We start from the raw sequence: 14,795 nt of genomic DNA on the forward strand, positions 1-14,795 counted from the left end.
TCCTTCATGAGTCTAGCTCTCCTTTCTGTTTCCACACCTCTTAAAGGTCTGGTCAAATATATCTGTATTTGAAAACAAAAGATGAGATTGCATTTTCCTCTTAGGAAACTGTTACTTTAAGAAGGTTATCCCAGAATCATCAATGGTTCTTTTTCAGGTGTTCTAAGATTAAAGTACATTTTCTACAGAAAATATTTTACCTTTGGCTTTCTTTTTTTTTCCTAGATTTTTTTTTTTAATAAGCAATGACTTAATATAAAAGCTGTTTTACTTAAAGTGCTTCCTTAAAAAAAAATCTCTAATATTTACAGACAGTCCTAGGGTCTCTGACCCCAATATTCCCCTAGTGGCCCGTGAGATCATGCAGCGAATGATCCGACAGTTTGCTGCTGAATATACCTCAAAAAATAGCTCTACTCAGGACTCCAGCCAGCCCAATAGCACAAAGAACCAAAGCCTGCTGAAAGCATCTCTGGTCGCCTCCTCTCCCACGGCTGCAACTGCTCAGAACCCTGTGCTCAGCAAACTTCTCATGGCTGACCAAGACTCACCTCTGGACCTTACTGTCAGAAAGTCTCAGTCAGAACCTAGTGAACAAGGTAGGACTCTTATCAGTGTCTTGCATCCTATGGCAATCCATTAATGGCATTCTTGTTGCAAAACCAGGCAATTAGAAGTTTGCACTTTTACGTAAAATGTAAAGTGGAAAAGCGGTGGATGTTTTTACAGTAAAATAATGACTAGCTAGATGTGGCTGGGAGAGAAGAGACTCTGTGAAAGAATGTAGGCCCGTAGACATGAGTGATTTTTCTGAAGAAGGGCAAAGGGGGATGGATATGCTTCAGACGCTGCGGACAAGTGTGCTGTTCCTGCTGGGAGCTGCAAGAAACAGTCTGCCAAAATCGACTGTATGCTTGCTGATAAGACAAGTTCACGTGGGCATGAACACCATAATGTCGTCTCCTTTCTGAAGATCAGTACACGGTCCGACTGATTTATTTTCTTTCTGGTCATAGTGTGAAAACAGTATCTTTTAAAAGTCTGTGAGAAATTTCTTTGTGAAGGCTGCAAAAAATGATACCCATGAACTGTACAAAACTTACAGGTTTATGTGTTGGGAAGAAATGTCTCTCTTCTACCTTAAAAATAGATTTGTTCTGCAGAGCACAGATTGAATAACTTGTAACAGTGTTGCAGAGCTTCTTTTAATTTGAAAACCTTGCTTCAAAAATGTTTCTTAACAAGCAAATTCTGTGAGTGATTATAGTATGTGGATGTGGTTGGTTTTTTTTCTGAAACTGTTGAATAGAGGTTATCGTAAGTGTATCCTACTGACAGGATTAAAATTAGCCCCTTTACCCTTCTTTAGAAATGTGTTAGTGTCTGAAATCACTCTATCAAATACAAAGTAGGCTGTCCATCCTCAAGTGGAAAGGGTGCCTTTAAAGAAAAAAAAAATCCCTTTATTCTTTGGACTTACATTTATGAAACCTTTTGTGAAAAGGTTAAGTTTACGTGTCCAAAAATACGCAGCTTGGGTGTCTGGACACTTACTGCACTTGCAGCACTTATTGAAAGTTGTCACCACACTTCAGTTGCAAAACTGCTGTGAAAGGTTGTATGGTGTCTTTCTTGAAGTGAGGACCTGTACAGTTAGCTCATAGGCATTTGTTTCTAGCTGATTTATTATTAAATGTATTTCACAAGTGTCTTTTGTGTATGTGTTTATAAATGTTAAACTGTTTTCATTGTGAGACTTTTTGCTGAAAGAGATTGGGAGAGAATCAGTTTTCTGTCTTTTTTCCTTTTTTTTAATTAGAGGATTGTGTGGTGAAGAAGAAAGCATGTACATGAACTGTTCTTTAGCTATCATGTGACGGAAAAGCTGTAAGATAATTTGTAATGTTCATAACACTTGTTATGGAATTAGAACGTGTGCATGTTAACTTATACAGTAATCTGTTTGTTGATGTAATTATTTTTTTTCCAATTTACATTTAGTGTAATTGGGAAGAAGTTTTGCCAAACTTCTTAATGAGAGATTTAAGAGGCTGTCATGAAAGACTGTTAGTGGTGCTTTTTGTTATGTTTCTTCTGTTCTAGTGGGTTGAGGGGAACCAGCTAGTTGTAAACTTCTCTGTGGAGTGTGAGGCTGGCCCTACTTGCCCTCAGAGACTTCGAGGTCGTAGTGACCCTTCTGATGGAGGAAACACGAATGCAAGTGCCTCTGGCAGCAGCCTGTGCTGTTTAGTATAGCGTCTTGAAAAGGAGGTGCTACTTGATCCAGTCTCTGTATCTTGTGGCTGCATAAGTCTTGTTCAAAAGGAAGATTGAATTCTCTGCTTGCTTAAGTTTGGGCTATGGTGTGTTCCCAAATGCAGTGGGTGGAACAGCTTTCCATAAGTTAATTCTAGTTCACTGTTTATTATGGTTTTTTCTCCATATGTCAAATGAGAACTTTCAGCAATTTGAAAGCTATCTTACGTTGTTTTGTGTTGGGTCGTATTTACTTGAGTAGATGGAATGAGCGAGGAGCTACAAAATGTCTCTACTTTACCTTGCCAACAGGTTTCATTTATTTTTGCCTCATAAATTCCTCGTTTCAAAGTTTCCAGGATTTTCAGATGGCTGTGCTGCTTGTATGACAATGTTGCCCTTACTAAAATGCCCAGAATTTCAAGTTGAGTGCAGTGGGAGCAAGGCTTTTCTAGCAAAAAGCGCTCCCTTTTCTGTTGCCTGGAAATGCATAGTTTACGTAAGGGCTTGCAGGGAAGCATGGGTGAGTGTGAGGAAGTGCCATCAGTGAGAATGGAAGAAGTAGTCTAGCAGGAAAAACAATTTGGTATATGGGAGAAGGAGGAAAATGGCACAGTGGAGAGGGGAAAGGCAGCAGCTCTGCCAGTAGAGACCCATTGGAGACAAGGAAAAAAACCCGTGAAGCTAGTTGTCAGGTGAGGAGTCTCATGTTTGGTGTGTGTGTTCATTTGAAAGTGAGTTTCCATTAAAAAATTCTTAATTAATTTTCCTACAGAGATTTGGACTAAAAAAATTTCAAATACTGATTTAAAGCCTCCCTTTAAGGGGGAGGAGTATCTCAGGAATTTGAAGATTGTGTCATTTTGGGACCGCCAAGAGTTAGTTATGCAATGGGCTGTGTTGTATCGTGAACTGTCATTTGTAGGTCATCTTTTATTCTCTGGCTCTTGTAACAGATGCACTTTTAATTTTGCCAAATTTTTTTGTGACTTCTGAGGTCTATGTTGAAGTCACTTGTAAGCCAAATTGAAAACAAATACAAGCTTTAGTTTGTTTAAAATAAAATACAAGAGAAAATGCTGTCCGCTAAATGTGACTTAAGCCCCAAAGACTTCTTTTGTCAAGGAATGATGTGGCTGATTCTGTTTCTTCAAACACTGAAGTCATTCTTTTGTCTCTACAGACGGTGTGCTTGATTTATCCACTAAGAAGAGTCCTTGTGCCGGCAGCACCTCTCTGAGTCATTCTCCAGGGTGCTCCAGTACTCCGGGAAATGGGTAAGAGAAAGCAACTTACTATGACCTTCTAAAACTGTTTTTTACTAAAAACATGTGCTTATCTCCTGTTAATTTTAACTTGCTTTTGGTGTTAACCCTTTGGAGTAATGTCTTTTTCGACTTGTACCTTTGGCAAATACCTTCACCCCACCTGCCAAATAAGAGTTGCTGCAAAGTGAGACAGGTTTAATTTGCAGTTAAGAACTCTAATAGATGCTATTTTGGCCAATTTAGTACTTAGTGAAAGATCTTTCCATTACCTGCTTCTTGGGTTTACTGATGTCCATGGAGATGCAAGTTCAGTTAAATATAACTTAGATTTCATTTCACTTAGGGGAAAGTTAGCTAGCAGGAAAGTTTATTTTAGGGGTAGCAATGATTTAGGTGATGATCCAAGCTGAATTAAATTTAAATCACTGCATGCTCTTTGTTAATATTTCCTACTGTAAACCACAACTTAAAAAAAGAAAAGGCGGGAGGAGAGTCTGGTAATTCAGAAAACTTTAAATATGGCTTTTTGGATTTGTGATTGTACTGTAGCATTGAGCAAGGTGGTTTTTAAAAAAACATAAAATATGTGGTGTACTACTCTTGCCTTAATTAGTTCAAGGTGTGAAAGAATGTTATATCAAAAAAATCTCTTTTAGGTTTCATATTTCTAGTGGTCACCATTTGCGTACATTTAGAAACCCTTTACTCTTAGCTAGGCTTGAGTTAATGGTACCGGAGAGGCTGACCGGGAGTAAGAGGGATATTGGGTGTTGATGGGAGAATTTTATCTGAAGCTACTGTGAACAAGTAATTTTTTTAGTGAAGTACAGAAACAGTATATGATTTAAACTGCTATTTTAAACTGCTATTTAATTACTGGATTTAGCTTTAAAACAGCCTTTGAAAAATTTGAAATTTTAAACTAACAACCCTCCGCCACCACCAGTCCCATGTACTGCTAACGACTGATTTAACTTTTGTATTTCTCTTTGGAAAAAATATTACCATCTCAGATTTCTCCCTTCAAGATTACTTCTTCCATTTAATAGTTCTATTAATAAATACTTCAATCCTTGTTTAAAAGTTAGTCTTAGTACTTTTTCACAATTCTTTAACATAAACCTTCCTCACCAGCTCTTCTATTTCAGTACTGAATAGGTTATTTCCAGTTTTATTTTCCTAGGAAGGCAGCAGAAGCCACCGAGGCTGTGTATTGTTTGTTCCCTTGTTTGTGTACCTAGTGAGGGACAAAGTCCAACACACAGGGATGACAGGGCCAGCATCTGGCACTTTCCCCATCACTTCTGTGGGTCTGGAGAGGATGCGGCATACTGGCACCTGTGATTACTTGTACAGGTGTGTGGTAAATGAGGGGTGGCTCTGTTTAGCATCAGTGAAATCAGGCGTGACCCTCTGCTCTAGTTCTGCCAATATGACCTTTATTTAAGTGTAGAATCACTGGTGTGCATTCTGATGCTGATACGCACTGTAGAAGGGGCAGAGAATGCACGTTGTTTGAGAGAGTTCTCCAGAATAGCAAACTTTCATTCATTTCTCTGGATTTTGTTCTGAATCTTTCTTGACTGTTGTTTTACCCACTTCAACTATGACCTGTTGCATCCTGGAGACAAGCTAGCAGTGTATGTGTCGAGCGTTGTGTATGTTATATGCCAGATCCTTTCAATGGATGTCTTTTCTATAAAGATTTTTTTTTTAATCCCAATGTGATGTTAAAAAGAATAATGTAGCTTTTCAGCAGTACATATCCTATCCTTAAATAACGCTGACTTAGCTACAGGGCTTCGCACCAGCATAGTGTCCCAGAGCATTAAAATAGAATTGCTTACTAGTCTCTTCCTTAATCTGTATGTTGAACATGGAAAAGTTTGGGGGCGGATTTTGGAAGTAGTGTGGCTTAGTTACTACAGGGGGCTAAGCAAGCAAAATATTAAAATACACGTGTTTATCTGCAGTAGTAGCACTTCGTGTCATAAAAAGAATGCTTGTGACGAAAGGAAAATGGTAAAAATACATACTGCCTTTTCTGTTATTAACCCTTGATCTGGAGGACAGTTGGAAATTAGATCTTTTCTTTTTTTTCCTAGCCATACTATGTATCAAATAAGAATCAGAGACATATATATATATGCAATTAGTTGTTAAGAGAGCAATTTGGTAAGTCTAGTGTAATGCAGTGCTTTCATATTTGGTGCTTAATGAATGAAAGTCAAGCGAATACCTTTGAGGCCTGCTGAGCTTTTTTTTTTTCTCCCATCCTGAGCAGCAGTTCTTCAATATGATGTAAGCAAACATCATCCAAGGTTTCCACCTATGTGTAGATGCTGTAGGTGGCAGTCATATTTGCATGTTGAATATGTTGCACTTTGGCTTACTCTTTTATTACTGTACTTGTTTAGTGGTAACGTCACACCAGTAACACAGTTGTGTGTAGATCTATGGCGATTGATTACTACTTTGTAATTGAGGTGCTATTTTCAGACGCTTGCGCGAAGTCTTTTCTACTCCGAGAATTTGTGAACCCAACCAGAGACCAGCCAACAGGTTTCATTTTTCTTTGCCCAAAAAGCTTCTCTTTTTTTGTGAACAAGTTTTAAAACTGACTGATGCTGAGACTTAAAAAAAAAAAATTAGAATAAAAAAATAAAAAATAGCGAAAAATAAATAACACAAAAAGTGATGTTACCCAAGCAAGGCCTTCTAATAAAGGAGTGGCCCCCTCACCCATCCCTCCCTACCTGTGCAAGTCCTGCTCACATCAGTTTCCTTCCATCCAATTAGGCGACCTGGGAGACCCAGCCAGCACCATCCAGAGGGACTACAGAGTGGTGATGGGGTACCTCCAAGAAGCTTGCAGGATGGAACCAGGGAAGGTTATGGCCACTCCACATCTCTTAAAGTACCACTGGCTCGATCACTCCAGATTAGTGAAGAACTGCTGAGCAGAAACCAGTTTTCTACGGCTGCCAGCCATGGGCCATCTGGACTACAGAATCATGGACAGCACTTAATATTATCCAGGGAGGCTTCTTGGGCAAAACCACACTACGAATTCAATTTCAGCCGCATGAAATTCAGGGGAAATGGTGCACTCAGCAACATCAGCGACCTTCCTTTTCTTACAGAAAACTCTGCCTTTCAAAAAATGGCACTTCAAACTAAACAGGATGGGAAAAAGGACGTGAGCCATTCGTCTCCTGTGGATTTAAAGATACCACAAGTTCGAGGCATGGACCTTTCATGGGAGTCCCGCACTGGTGACCAGTACAGCTATAGCTCTTTGGTAATGGGTTCACAAACGGAGAGCGCGCTTAGCAAAAAGTTAAGGGCTATCCTTCCAAAACAAAACAGGAGAAGTTTGCTGGATGCTGGACCAGATTCCTGGGGCTCAGATGCTGAGCAGTCTACCTCTGGACAGCCATATCCCACCTCAGATCAAGAGGGAGATCCTGGCTCCAAGCAACCTAGGAAGAAAAGAGGGAGATACAGACAGTACAACAGCGAGATACTGGAGGAAGCAATCTCTGTGGTTATGAGTGGGAAAATGAGTGTTTCCAAAGCTCAGAGTATTTATGGGATCCCCCACAGTACACTGGAGTACAAAGTTAAAGAGAGGCTGGGCACTTTGAAAAACCCTCCAAAGAAAAAAATGAAATTAATGAGGTCGGAGGGGCAGGATGTTTCAGTAAAGATTGAATTAGATCCCCAGGGAGAAGCAGCACAAAGTGCGAATGAATTGAAAGATGAGTAGGGATGTCGTAGAGTGCCAATTACTTTGCAAACTGGGTGAGCACTACTGCATAGTTCAACCACCACTGAGCGCACCTGATTCTCCTATTTACTGCAATGCTCTTTACTTTGCAGTTTAGCATAGACTTGTGTGGACACAGGTGAAAGGTGTGCTCTGAATGTCACATTTGTAAATTTTTCTGGCCTGGTATGGCGCAGTTTCCCTCCTTCACCTGCCCACTACCCACTTTTTTCTTTTCTTTTCTTTTTTTTTTTTTTTTTTCCTTTTGCATGTTTCTCTGTAATAGAGAGTTGAGTTACCTCACAAGAATGCAGATCTGTGGAAGTGGACATCTTGCCTGTAGAGCCTGCCTGAACTTCTGATGTTGGATTTTTCATTTCTGCCTTTATAGAAATAAGTCCACTTTGTTAAACTGATACTCTCTTAAAACCAGGCTTTTTTTTCATGAGAATCAGACTGTTGTTCTTCAAAATGTTTCAGAAATCTTTTTTGCCCTCCTTTTCTTTGATCCAGTTGATTGAAAGATCTAAGCTAACTCAAATTATTTAGGAATGGTACCTTTCTTGAACTCAGAGATTTGTTTATTAGATGGATAATCAATTGGGTCTAATTAGGCTCTCCACCATTTTCTTTCCAAATTAAGCATACTTAACATTCACTGTCTGCTTAGTGCTCACCCGGAGGGGAGGGGAGGGAAAACTTACATACACTACCTTCAGAATTTGTCAGTTAATTATTTGTAACACTACCTTCGCTGTAATTTTGTTTGATATTTTTGAAGGGTGATATTTAGACTCACCTGCTTGAGGATGTAGCCTTATCTCACGGAAGACAAGCTTCTCACAGTCAGGAGCAGTCAGGGTACACTAAATGATGTATTAGGGTATGCCTCATTACAACAGAACTATGGTTCTTTGTGACCTTTATGCTTTTTACAGACTTGATTCTGAGTTTACTAAACTATGTGGTTCCAGCAGCTAGTTTAAATGACTCTAATCTGGGGAAGGGGGATTTGTGTAACAAACTACTGTGATATTGCAAAAAAGAAAAAAAGAAAAAAAACAAGCCCACAAAACAGTGATCTCAAACGTTACAACCTCAGTAGTCTGCCCAAATATCCACATTAGTGAAGGAGCTTGTTAATGTTCAGGGAAGAAGTAAAACACTGGTAGCCTGATGTAATTCAGGCTCTGCATCATATCTATCTGTAATACTGTCAGGGTCGAACACTCAGTGAAAGGGTGTTTCCTTTTTAAATATTACAGTTGCCAGTAGCAGGAATTAATCTAAGTCCTGCTTTTTTGTTATTGTTTTTATTTAATCTATTTTAATAGTGGTTTAGCACATGCTAGAATAAGCATTTAAACACCGTAAAAAGCACTCCGTAAACCACAAATCCATTTTTTTTCAATATGATGATATCGTTACCATTATATGGAGATCCAGGATAAGTTTTGTACAGAACTTTTATCTTTGATACTTTCTGCAGGAGTGGTCAGTAACTAGGTGGAGCTTACTGGACTTACCACAATATGACCAAATCAAAATTGTTGGTTCTTCAGGTAGAAACAATTTGGTCTTAATCTGTGCAAAAGGTAGATAGAATTACCTTTTTTTTTTTTCCCTGTTTGCACAATGAAAAGAAGCATTGGAGTTTTTGCGTGAAAGCATTAAGTGATGTCAGTGATTGAAAGTGGTTTCTCAAAGCTCACGGGAGGGTGGTCTAGATAGCCCTAGGGATGCTGAATGACTTCTGGAACAGTTGATCCTATTAGCCTCTCCCCCTCTCCAGCAACTTCATATTTTCAAAGGTTAGGCACACCATTGCTGTCATTTTAAATATGCACTGCTCATTCTTGAAATGGACTGGGCATTTGGCCCCAAGTATACTTTGTTTTTGTTTACTTAAAATATTTTAGTACTCAAAATCCTGGTTCCTCGTAGCTCTCTAGTTGTCATCTTGGCGTTTAAAGCAGTTTAAGCTCAATAGCAGTATATAAACTCTGCAATACGTTCCAGTTTAGCTGGTGGTTGCAATAAAGGCGCAGTTAAACGTATGGTTTCATCTGCTGTTTGAGGTTATGATAGAAAGTTTGCTGCAAGTTTTAAAAAAAAAAAGTAACACAGTTTTACTGTTCAGAGAGGTTTAACCTTTTGCAGTTGTCTTTATTTAAGCAACATGAGTTGAGTTTTATAAAACTTGTCACTGTAGTGTATGTGGAGTGCTCATTTTACTAACCTAAATATTTTGTATGTGTACGTTTAAGTGGGTGACAATCGTGCAGCAGAAGAATGGTGTGCCTACCCTTTAATGCTGCAGTTTTAAAAGAGAATTTGTCTTGTCATTTCAGACTGTAGGCTAAGAATTGTAAATAGATAGTGAGAAGTTGAGTACTCTTTATTTGCTTTGGTTAGAAAGTGGATTAAAAAAAAAAAAAAAAACAAAAAACAAAAAACAAACAACAAACCAAACGCGTAACTTTCTCAGTTTAAATGTCCTGAGACCTGAAGATTGTAATACTCATGTCTGCAAAGCTTTTAAACACAACACTTGATCTGTGATAACTTAATATTCAGGTAATCTTTCTTTTTCGAGAAGCTTTTGAACAACCGTATTTCCTCCAAAGGTCTCTGTTTAAAAAGGAAAAAAAAGAAAAAAGTGTAGATTATTTTTTAAGCACTAATTGCATTACGTTGGTAACTGCAATATAAAATAGCCATTATTGTTTTGTGAAGCATGGTTGAGATTAGTTAGTGGTCCCTTTTTAAAATTTCATGAGCCTCTCAAAAAATAAAAACAAATTTAAAAAAAAGCTGCTGACTATTCAAAAGATATATATTTTACCTTATTGTAGGTTTTGTAAATTTAGTCTGTAATATTCAGGTGCACCTTTTAATGTTAACTTTTTGTTTCAAAGTCCCATCTAATGTATTTTCTCTGAGGTGATGCATCACGTAAGACTAGTATCACTCTAAGTGCTGCAGTGATCACTAAGGTTTTGTTTCATTTTTCACTACATATTTTTTACAGGCGCTTTCAGTGTAGCTAACTAGTAGTATTTGGGATCATTTTAAATATATGATTGGAATTAATGTTTGTCCATTAGCATGCTTAATTTTCTGCTGACCAGCAGTTTGCATGGCCAGAATCCCTGGTTGACCATATTTTGGTGTGGGAAGGTGTGGTTCACTGCTGTCTTTGTAACAAAAGCCTTGTTTCTCACGTTATTTCTGGTAAGTGGATGCTTATGTTACTTGGATCACTTGGACAGGAGAGAAGGTTTAAAATCTTTCTCCTGCTGCTCTTTTGAGATCGCGTTAACGTGTAACATAGACGAACTGCAACCCTGTAGAAAATCGAGACGTCGTTAGGAGGAGGCCTTTCGGGTAATTTTCGTCACTAGTTTTCTCTTATTCCCGAGAATGTCCATCCAATGTAGTTATTGGACTTAACAGTATTGTTGTGTACTACGTTGATGTAGCTGAAAAAGCCTGACAGCAAGAAACTGTGAATAATATTTGTGGCAGTCTCTGAAAACTAGTTTTTCAGTCCAAGTATCATGAAGGAGAATCCCTCTCCCCTACCCCATCCTAGAAAAGTAATTTTATATTTTGTGTGTATAAAGTTTTAAGAATCAAGTTTCATATTGTACTGAAGTTTAGGTGTCGCTTGGTAAATCTTTGCTGCAGCATATAATTGAAGATGAGTAAGGCTTAGTGTGGTAGGGGTCCTGGTGTGGAGTTAATTATCGTACAGTTCTGGTGAGAAAGCCCAACATGTATGAAATGTGTCCTTTTTTTATTTGGACTTGTAAGATGTAAAAGTGCTTTTTTAGAACTCTGACCTATTACAAACTATTACCTCACTTTCAGCCAGCTGGATCCTCATTCCACAGTGTTGTAGGCATTATTGTGGCCGTAATGCTTGAGTACAGCTATAGAGTTGAACGTTTCCAGTTAGATATTGTAGGGACACGTTTCCAGACTCGATTTTATTTCTGTCAAAAGAGATTTTATTTTCCAGTCATTCCCTGGTTTTGGTTTGGTGGTTTTTTGGTGGTTTTTTTTTAAATGCTCAAGACAGTTTCCTTTAGAATTTCTCTTTTTCCCTGTTACGCAGGAGAAGTTGCTGCATAAGCAATACAGGTATGCCTTTACTTTCTTCTTGTTGCAGAACTCATGATTTTGATGCTTGCGTTACCAACCTGATTGCTAGACCTGAAAGTCGACCTTGGAATTTTCATGGCAATTAGAAAACAAATGTTTTTTACCAAATGCAGGTGTACAGGTAGGATAGTGCCTCTAGTAAGGAAACACATTCAGCTTCTGTGTTCTCAAGCAACTCCTATACCACCTTTTTTGTAGAGCTTTCCAGTGCTCAAGGATATTCCTGAACATGGGAGGCAACTGCACATGTGTTTAGACCGGTTGAAAGCAGACAAGGAATAGTCTGTGCTTTGTCTTGTGGCAGGCCGACATTGAGTCTAAATATTTCTTTCATGAGAACCTGAGAGTACATTGCCTTCCCCTGGAAATTCACAGGAGCTGGCAAAGTGATTCAGGGGCTTTAGGGTTGAGTAAGCTTTGTATAGATTGGAACAACTTTTTAGTTCTGATTGAATTGCTTTTCATATCATCTGCAACGGTTGTTATACAGGCAAAACTGGAATTATCATGTGTTTCTTTCCAGTTTACTTTGAAGTAATGCTCTTAAGATGTCCTTGAGTCTTAAGAGAAGAACACGGTGTCCAAGGAGCGAAGGGAACACTGTGCCGTTCCCTCGTTTCTCAAAAACAGTGTGGCTACATCTGTAATGTAAAGAGCTCTTTCTTCAGTGAAGACAAAATTTTTACTCTTCAGTGTAAGAATGCATACACTTGTTGCAGCCCAAACTCTTACGAAGGCAAACTTATTAACCTGTACTGAAAGCAGCTTTGTCACAATATTTTAAATATCTTAAATTCTCTGCCAAATGTTAGAGGTTGAATGGGAAGGGTTGTTTCCCTCATTGTCATGAGGATGAGAAACTCCTAGGTTTTCCCCACAAATGTTTCCGAAACTAAATGTAATTTCAGTCTAGGTCAATCTTGCTTTTTCTTGGCACCCGTAGATAATGTTGACTAATACTGCTTTAAAAAGCTGTACCTAAAAAAATTTTGAGACTAGTTTTGGTATTGTAAAGGCTTTCACTTGATCTGGCATTACAGAAAAAAAACCTCTGTAATTAGAACCTTCAGAAACCTGAAAACCTGCGCTGCTAGTTCTATGCGGCTCTGTTGGATGTAGCAAATACAAGAGCCACTATGGTTACTTGTTTCTAATGTGTATAAACACGATGTACTGTGATGATCACTAAGCAGAGAGATATCGCAGACTAAAAATGATCTGTAGATGCACTCCACAAATACCAGAAAAAACTGTAAGTAGTTACAGCACTCCAGTGTCCATCTCTCTCCCTCTCTCCTGTTCTTGCTTTGACTGGGGCCAAGTCTCTATACCAGTATTAGAGCAGCAGTTTTGGACTTCATGTCCTGTCGAATTATGCTTATATTCAGGTGTTGTCATGAAAACCTTCATATTAAGACAGTTTTATTCAATACATAAATCTCTTAGACCGGTTGCAAAATCAATTTTCTTGGGTGAAGTACTAGGAGGAAGGATTTTTTTTTTTTTGGCTTGCCCAGGGCATTCATTCACCTACTTAAAAATGAACATCCCCACCCCTGCCCTGTGCTTATCTCTACTGAATTGTTAAGTATAATTTAGAAGGACTCGAGATGATAACTTTACCTGATAGAGCAGGACTTAGAACAGACTTCATTCTGACTGGAGCAGGAAGAAAACAATTTCTATAGTCATCACCTAGTACAGTCTAACTTACTGTTTTTTCCTACTCAGAAATAACGAAGACATTACTACATCTACTAATACAGTTTAACAACTACTTGGTGCTACATTTCTCAGATATTTTTGCAGATAATATTTTTTATGCCTACGTGAAAGCATGTAGACTTTACTGTCACTATAAAAAGCACTTGTCTGACCTATTCGAAAGTACCAGAAAAGGGATAAATAACTGCAGCACTTTTTCTGTTACAATGCCAGAGTCTTAATTAAATCTGGTCTTCAGGTTATGAGATGTTTTAAATGTACAATCTAGGATCATTAACGGCTTTTCAGGTCAGATCACAGGTTCTCTTGGGATGCTAATCTGTCTTTTAAAGACAACAGAATATTCTGAAGTTCAGGCAGGGGATGTATATATACATGCCTGATAATTTTAACTAATTGTTTCAATAGGCCATTTCAGGGCTTAACATTTGGAACCTGGGATGATGGGTAGGGAAAGGGAAGTTTCCCAAACTGAAAAATCATTTTGGACCATTGTTTAATGTTCAGTTTGAAAACTATATCACAAGAAAAATGAGTAGGGATTCTTTCTCCCTTATGCCTTCAGGGAATGAGTAGTATTTAGAATCTCTGGCTGAAATTCAAGCCTTTTTACCATGTAAATTTTTAATATGAACTCATTGACATGCTTTTTACATCTGAGGACTGAAAATGGATCTTAACGTTTAAGCTGTGGAATGGTATATTTCTTAAATGAAGGGGGAACATTAAAAAAAATAGATTAGAAAACCAGCATTAGTGAGCTTAAGGAATTTTAGTATGTAATAGCAAAGTATAGCAAAGTATTTGATTAAAAAAATTAATCTTGAATTGCTAGTCTGTAACTAGGTGCATTCTAATTTAGCAGGTGAATATTCTTTACTTATCGATATATGATGGGCTTTTTGCAAATAGAAACCTTTATCTGAGTCCCATGTGTTGCTTGTACTGATGGGATGTATGCTTACAGCAGCTTACTGCTGCTTTAAAATGTATAAAATATGTTTTGAGTGTTTGCTCATAACTCTTTCTAACCTCCACTTGTTAAATTGTCAGACATTGGTATTTTATCAGTCCGCAGTGTAAGTTTAAACTAATGTTCTTAGGAATCCAACTTGTACACACACTGTTTAAAAACCCTCAGGGACAGTTTACACACTATCCTCACTCAATTCAGGTACTTGTACTCTCTTCTTAAACCTAGCAGTGACTTGTATTTTGTTTTGCTTTTCTTTTGACGTGCTGATAGCACATCCTTGATGAATGTCAACTTAAAACTCAGTTCAGGTATCCAGGTATAACTCAGCCAAACGGATTTTAAAGCTGCATATTTACTCTCCAGCACACAGTGCCTCAGACACTTATAGTGGCATTCTGTATATTCAGTTATTACTACTGAGCAGATCGCGTGGGGGTTCCTGGTATGTATTGTAAGAAATTCCTATGTATATTATATAATATGTATTATATTATATACATATATAGTATATATGTTATCTTAAACTTATATATTTTAAAATGCCACTACTAGCCAGCGCAGCTAAAAACGAGATACATTCCCAGCTGCTTCTGCCAACGGCAGGGGCAGCTTCTTAACGTGGCTCTTGCTTCTC

General features: G+C 38.2%; 1 protein-coding gene across 2 annotated transcripts in view; it reads left to right on the forward strand.

Moving 5' to 3' along the window:
- LOC104384456 (ligand-dependent corepressor) overlaps positions 1-7,548 on the forward strand; it is a 53,703-nt gene extending 46,155 nt beyond the window's left edge. For both annotated transcript variants that reach the window (XM_086616282.1, XM_086616283.1), the window contains 3 exons: positions 312-599; positions 3,440-3,533; positions 6,324-7,548. In XM_086616282.1, coding sequence (XP_086472408.1) covers positions 362-599; positions 3,440-3,533; positions 6,324-7,293 — 1,302 coding nt within the window. In that variant the 5' untranslated portion in view covers positions 312-361 and the 3' untranslated portion in view covers positions 7,294-7,548. The remainder of the gene's footprint in view (positions 1-311; positions 600-3,439; positions 3,534-6,323) is intronic.
- The last annotated feature ends 7,247 nt before the right edge of the window (positions 7,549-14,795 follow it).

This window comes from Tauraco erythrolophus, chromosome 9 (genome assembly GCF_009769465.1).
Source record: "Tauraco erythrolophus isolate bTauEry1 chromosome 9, bTauEry1.pri, whole genome shotgun sequence".
Classification (NCBI taxonomy): Eukaryota; Metazoa; Chordata; class Aves; order Musophagiformes; family Musophagidae; genus Tauraco; species Tauraco erythrolophus.